This window comes from Crassostrea angulata, chromosome 4, assembly GCF_025612915.1.
Source record: "Crassostrea angulata isolate pt1a10 chromosome 4, ASM2561291v2, whole genome shotgun sequence".
Taxonomy (NCBI): Eukaryota; Metazoa; Mollusca; class Bivalvia; order Ostreida; family Ostreidae; genus Magallana; species Magallana angulata.
The window spans coordinates 26,046,929-26,053,858 of NC_069114.1; the positions used below are offsets into that span (position 1 = coordinate 26,046,929).

Here is a 6,930-nt window from a genome sequence, read left to right on the forward strand (position 1 = left end):
GTCAGAGGAAGATGGGTTTTGGATTGGAGCAACGGATCTAAATTCGGAATCTCATTGGAGATGGGTTTCAGGTTATAAATTTACAAAATTTATGGATGAAGACTTTTAAAAATGCGAAAGGCCAACAACTTATCTTATTTTGCTTTTCAGGCGACCCAAGCATGCCTTATTCAAACTGGGAGCCAGGACAGGGGCCATCTCAATCCGGGTTCCTCTTTGCTGCTGGAGATTTAGAAGATTGTGCCATCATGCGTATCGAAGATGGATTCAGATGGCATGACTACCCTTGCTCTAACTTCTTTTACCACTATTCCTTTATTTGTCAACATAGTAAGTAAGGAGCCACTTAACTATTAAAATTTTCTGAACACAGAGTATGAATGAATATAAAAAATACGCTGTACATCAAGATATATGTAAATTGTTTTGGTGTGTTTATCTTTTTTCAAAAGAGAAGCTTCCACGCTCCACTCACCACGTACATCCAACTAAGTTGACAACTAATTACGTACCTCCAACAACAACCATATATATTCCTCCGACAACTACAAAATACATCCCACCAACAACAACCAAATATGTCCCACCAACAACAACCAAATATGTTCCACCAACAACTACAAAATATATCCCCCCGACAACAACCAAATATGTTCCACCAACGACTACAAAATATATCCCTCCGACAACAACCAAGTATGTTCCACAAACAACAACAAAGTTCGAACCAGAAACCTATTCTACAACCAGGTTTGTACCGTGGACGGAGAAGACAACAATGCTTAGTCAGAAAACACGATCGTCCACAGCGTTTGTTCCTCCTGAAGAAACCAAGCTCCCTACCTCAACACCAGAACCTGCCCCAGAAACACCCCCGATATCTGGCGGGGGTGGCGGAGACCCATTTAGCGGAGGATTCGCATCTAGTTAGTACATTGCTTTAATTTACAAGGTTAAAGGTTAGCCCATTTCAAGGTATCTGTAGTCTGTTAACACGGTTTGAGCGTTTTTTTACTCACATTGATGTATCACCACACCCAATTCTGCATGGTGAACACATTAAAATGTAGACATTTATGCAAAACTTCAGTTGTTCTTTTATGACATTTTATCCATGTTTTTTGCGACATCTTAAATCCTTTTTTTTGCGACATCTTTTCCATGTTTTTTTGCGACATCTTATCCGTGGTATTACGGTCTGAAGAGGTAAAGTTTCTCCGTCATATTCGTTTTACATACATCCAAATTAATTGTAAGATAATCTCCAAATTAAAAAAAAAACAACAGGATGAATGAAATTAACATTTTATATATTTAGCTTCGGCGGCAACCTATTTGAAGATCGTTTCAAAAAATTAACTTAACTCTACATTTCAAGGCCGGTCCTTATTATTATCAATTTTTATTTTCCATTATCTTTATTATCAATCGAATTGTTTTGGACACCTAAATGCAAACATGCAGTGTTTCAACTTAACATTTTCCCAACTGTATAGAGAATAAGGAATACCAACATATATTTTCCCGTATTTTCTTCTTGAATAAGGAGCACTTACATGTACATATATATTACCGTAGTCCCGTTCTTGAAAAAGAATACCTACCTATATTTAACTGTATTTCCAATCTTGAAAAGCAATGGTACGAACGCGTGAAATGTTGTTTGTTAATACGTATAAAATATATCTGAATATCCACCATTACTTTGCCAGCAAAATAAAATGACAGTCAGCGTTTGGGATGCAATGACTGTCCAATATAAGACCGAAATACAAAAATGGAGATTTACCTTTATAACAGTTTTAAACAATATTTTTGTAATGTGTCTTAATTTGATCCACATGAAGAAACCCATGCAATTTTTATTTTATATTGTATTTTTGCCTTTGTATATGAACATGTTATAATATATAGCTTAATAACTGATTCTTACTTTTTGCAGCAAGAAAACCTCCTTCCACCACAACCGAAGACGATACAGGGGTTATCATCATTGGTTGAGGGAATATCATCTTCAATTCCAAGTGGTTTTTTTTTCACTTCTAGAAATAAATGGGTTTTTTAACATTATTTTTCTTATCTTAATTCTTTAAAGTTAACACAGATGCCAAATGAACGGGAATACCTACAGAAATGTGAACTTACATCTAGTCAAAATAATGATCCAGGGCAATAATGTAATAGTATACACACTTTTCGGAGATTTTGTTCCATTGATTTTGTGATATCTGTTTTCATTGGAATCACATTACCCCAATGGACCATGCACTGCATTGTACACTAAAGTATATCATAACATTGTTGTGTTCCAAAGTCCAACCAGAAAATTAGATTTAAATGGACAAACAACCGTTTTGAACCATGCAAATTATACCAATCAATATATTTTTTCATTAACTGATCTGACAATCGATTTACGATATACATGTACTTCTTCCAAAAACGAAAGTGACTATCCTCTATCAAGTGTTTCGATATGGAACACCAGAGTGCAAGTGATAAAAAGGAAGGATATAGATAAGAACAGTACAGTTCACTCACGAAATAGAAGCAGGCCAGACATGGAATCATTGAAAGTGTACTTGCTTTCTTTTTTAATTCACGCTGGTAAGACTTTTTTTGTATTTACTGTAAAGCTTGAACATGTAGCTACTGATCAGTAAGTCATCAGTTCGAAACCCGCTGGAACTTTATAACTTTTACATTTTGAAGAACCCTTGAAATGTTTCTTACAGTTAAATGCTTTACTTTTTATTACAGTAAAGGTTGAATATGATTTACTTTCATTCACATAAATATTCCCTACAACCTTAATATACATTACACTGAATCGGTAATCGGCCATTATCATCTAGTGGCGGAAATACATGTACATGTAATTTGCTCATGTTTTTGGTAATCAAACCACAATCAGATCAAGTGATATGAAAATAGATAAATCGCATACATTTTTTCAGCATATGGTGCCCCTGCCGATGTATGTCCCCATAATCTAGGTAAAAGTGACTTATATACATATGGGAATTTCTGCCTGAAGGTGCATTATGGGAATTATGACTGGGTTGACGCCAGACATCGATGTCAAAAAGACGGCGGTGACCTCATTCAGATCAGGGATTCTGGGATGCAGCAGTTCCTCCAGAGAGTTTTATCAGGTCAAAGGTCAGAAGACACCGGATTCTGGATCGGGGCCAGCGACAGCGAATCAGAGTCCCACTGGAAATGGGTGGCGGGTAAAATATTTTTTTGTATATACATGTATAGGCGTGGGTGTGTGATCATGATTGCAAGTATGACAGAAGGGTTTACAAAATTAATCGATTCTTGAAATTCAAATTTTGAGGTGACCCGAAGATGACCTACAGTCATTGGAGTTCGGGTCAGGGACCGTCTCAGACTGGATTTTTATTCTCCGATGGAGGTCATGAAGACTGCGCTTTAATGAAAATAGACGATGGATTCCGATGGCACGACTATGAGTGCAGCCTCCTTTTTTACCATTACTCCTTTATTTGCCAGCACGGTAAAGTAGTTATCAGTGCATTTCATATCACAGGACATGGAAATGTAGATCGATCTATATTTACATAAAAAGTAATTGAATCAAAGAATTCTATGTTAATTCCCAATTTGTTGTTGTTTCTGTTTTGAGTTTGTACATTTGTGAAAATCTAACGCGTAAACTATATTTTCTCATTTGATTAATTCATTATTATACATTAATGAATGGTTTAATAGCATTTTTTATATTAAACTATGCTTTGCCTGACGTTGAAAGATTTTAACTCCTTTTATTAAACTAAATTAAATACAAAAATCAATGATCTAACAGAACGGTTTATTTTCAACGTTTAGACAAATTAGTACACTCACACACCCATAACACAAACGGACATCATGGTTCCACCACAGTGTTCATACCTCAGACTTTTCCCGACACCACGCCCCTATCAACAGACGCTCCAATCCCGACCACGCCCCCTGACACAGACGCCCCTATACCTACAACCCAGCCAATCACAGATGCTCCCGTTCCTACAACCCCGCCCGAAACAGATGCACCTGTTCCCACCACGCCTCCTGATACACAGGCACCGATCTCAACAACAGGTAACTGGACTGGGCGGTCGTGGCCATGTTTAGTCTATTCCATGTATATAATATTGATCTCCATAAGAAGAGAAACTTTGTATCAAGATAATATCATAGGAAAGTATTCAAATTATGAAATAATTGATATTTTTTAATTTTTCTTTACAATATGTAGTTTATGGGTAAAAAAAATGGTGTGGTATCTAAAATTAAAAGGCAGATTTCATGAATAATATGTTGGCTATCCAGTCTCTTTAAAATCTAAATCGTTTGCTTGTCTAACTCAACAAACGATATGAGTTCAATTTTTGATTGGCTCTTAATCCGGACAACTGTATTAAAATTGTTCAATCTATATCCGTGTAAGGCCAAAAAAATCCTAATCGTTATTAATTAAATACAGGACAGCTATTGTAAAGGTTAATGGGTGTATTGTTTTTCTTCAATAGGGGACGGTGCTGGAGTTTTAATCATCGGATAACAACCTGTAGATGTGTGCCGACTATCTTCTGTTATTGACGCCAATAAATGTTACGTCGTGTTGTATTTGTTTATTGTTGTTTTTTTTTGGGGGGGGGGCGGGCTGGATAAGGGAGGCTTTTAGTAAATTAAAAAATCTATTAGAGCTAAATGAATTTATTTTAGGTCAAAATTGATCCGTTACAACAAAGTCTCGAAAATTGTACACTGAAAATAATGCTTTCTTTGTTTCATGTTGGTATGAGTATCGTAAAAAAAAGGGAACAAAACATGTTGATTTTTTTTAAAATGAGAGTTCGAAGTTTATCCTAATTTTCAATTAGTATACGTTACTCAGAGGGAACAACTTATTATTAATTCCTTTCGCAGATTATGCATACTTTTTGAATTGCTCACTAATTTCATATCCGCATGAACCATCAAATAATTGTTGGGTTTTTTTAAGACAACATGGTATACTAGTATAAGGATGAGACGAAGAGAGTGGATATAAAACAGGGGAATATTGTATGAATTGCAATGAGTAAAAAAGGATAAATCCGCGGTAAGTCAACCTGATTAAAAAATTAAGAACAAGCTCTGGTTCCAGTCTACTAAAGTACTAGTATATAAGCTACATGTACAAAAATTGTACATGAATGCATGAGGTTAGGATTGGAAAATGGCAAGCAAAATTTTGATCATATTCTTGCCGAATCCATCTGATTTAAGGAAGAAGGAATCCTTCTTTGAGTATTATGGGGTGATAATTTTGGTCGGGGCGGGGTCAAATCCAATAAGGACTTTATTATAAATTCGAACAATTATACGATTTGATATTATAGAAAATTGACATATTTATGTGATTTTCATTTCTTTAAATCATGCAAACCCTCTTGCGCCCTAACAACACGTTATTTGAATTTATTGGACTGTATTTTACAAAACTGATTCGTAGTTTTATCACTGACAAAGAGACTGAAAATGTAATATCACCAAAAAAAAATGCAAAGAAACAACGAAGTTTTGCAAAATGTGACTTTTAACAGGACTTTCTCAGCGACTTGAGACATTATGATTAAGCAAAAATTACGAAGAGTTTTAAAAGGTCTTAATTTGATTAGATTTGGATCAATTGTTTTTGAAACTCTTCAGATTTGTGTGACTGTTTAAACATAAATATTAATTCACCACACGAGTTGAACTAATTGACTTGATCCTCTCCGTCAGTAATCCTATACGTAAATGAGAGACAGCTAACTATCTTTTTATTATTAAAAAAAAGACATTTATTTATGTACACAGTCTAAAAGAACAGTTAGTTCCAGTTCTACACACAAGTTATATACTAGTGGATCAAAAAAATAAGACTCAGTAATACATTAAAATTATTTATATTTGATTACAAATCAGAATTGTTAAAAAAAAAAAGAGGAATGTGGCCTTGTTGGGAGTACCTAATTTTAGAATGGGAAATTTAAAAAGGGATGAGAAAAGTAGTCTGAGCATTGTCACTCAGGTGAGTAATGTGGCCATGGGCATTTCTTTGCGAGTTCTATAATAATAATCTGCACATGTACAGTAAAAATATCATTCATCACACATGCAAAATCAAAAGATTTGTTCTCAAGCATTAGGGGATATTTTTATTGAACTCTTTGATAAAGTTTGTTCTTTTTATATACATTTCAGTCAAAACGCTGTTTAAATGCTACATGTACATGCGAATTTGACCACGAATTTATGGACTTGTATTATTTTTCTAAAACGTTCAATTGGTGAGATACAAAATTATATTTCTAACGTAAAGCGGGTCATTTTTCCATGTGTTTGTTTATTGAAATCGGTTTCATGTTTTCCATTTGACCTTATTTAGACTATGACAAAAATAAAGAGCATACGACCACTCTATAAAGAAAACACATTGAAGTTCTAAAAATAATGGTACTATTTGGGGATTTTGGTATGCATACGCCAGTTTAAATCAACATATCTCGAATATTGAACAAATTAAGTGTTACAAATCGATGTCAATGTATGTTTAAAAAAATACATTGTTTTAAATGATATTTTAAAAAATATTATCAGATACGTTGATATTTATTTTTTTTAATAAGTAGTTCCTAGTCTGTCTTTATATATAGGCATTTACACGCTTTATCTACCCATCTTCTTATTCATTGTTACAAGAATCAATTTCATATCGATCAAAAGGTAATAGCCTAGTAAAAATAAAATCTCTCAAGACATAAAACATTGAAGAGATACAAGACAGGAAGTGAAAGTTCTAAGTTCATCTCATTGTTTTGCGGTTTTATAGTACATAAAAGGAGCATAAGGTCAACAGAAAAGAATAAAAACTGATTATGAAATAGTGTC

At 34.2% G+C, this 6,930-nt stretch overlaps 2 protein-coding genes across 2 annotated transcripts in view; both read left to right on the plus strand.

Moving 5' to 3' along the window:
* Positions 1 to 2,070, plus strand: part of LOC128182180 (mucin-2-like) — a 2,897-nt gene extending 827 nt beyond the window's left edge. Inside the window, exons 2-5 of the mRNA XM_052850787.1 lie at positions 6 to 71; positions 151 to 330; positions 453 to 926; positions 1,943 to 2,070. Coding sequence (XP_052706747.1) covers positions 6 to 71; positions 151 to 330; positions 453 to 926; positions 1,943 to 2,001 — 779 coding nt within the window. The 3' untranslated portion in view covers positions 2,002 to 2,070. The remainder of the gene's footprint in view (positions 1 to 5; positions 72 to 150; positions 331 to 452; positions 927 to 1,942) is intronic.
* A 411-nt stretch (positions 2,071 to 2,481) lies between these two features.
* Positions 2,482 to 4,638, plus strand: LOC128181111 (perlucin-like protein). Its single transcript, XM_052849380.1, has 5 exons — positions 2,482 to 2,607; positions 2,958 to 3,233; positions 3,344 to 3,523; positions 3,856 to 4,110; positions 4,542 to 4,638. Exons 1-5 carry the CDS (start codon positions 2,562 to 2,564, stop codon positions 4,571 to 4,573), a joined length of 789 nt encoding a protein of 262 aa, XP_052705340.1. The 5' UTR covers positions 2,482 to 2,561; the 3' UTR covers positions 4,574 to 4,638.
* Positions 4,639 to 6,930: the final 2,292 nt, after the last annotated feature.

Bases quoted from the DNA above. Each gene is read 5' to 3' on its own strand.
- LOC128181111 (XM_052849380.1), top strand. From the start codon at position 2,562: ATGGAATCATTGAAAGTGTACTTGCTTTCTTTTTTAATTCACGCTG. The intron at 3,234-3,343 runs GTAAAATATTTT...TCAAATTTTGAG, and splicing joins CCACTGGAAATGGGTGGCGG to GTGACCCGAAGATGACCTAC. The intron at 3,524-3,855 runs GTAAAGTAGTTA...TTCAACGTTTAG, and splicing joins CTCCTTTATTTGCCAGCACG to ACAAATTAGTACACTCACAC.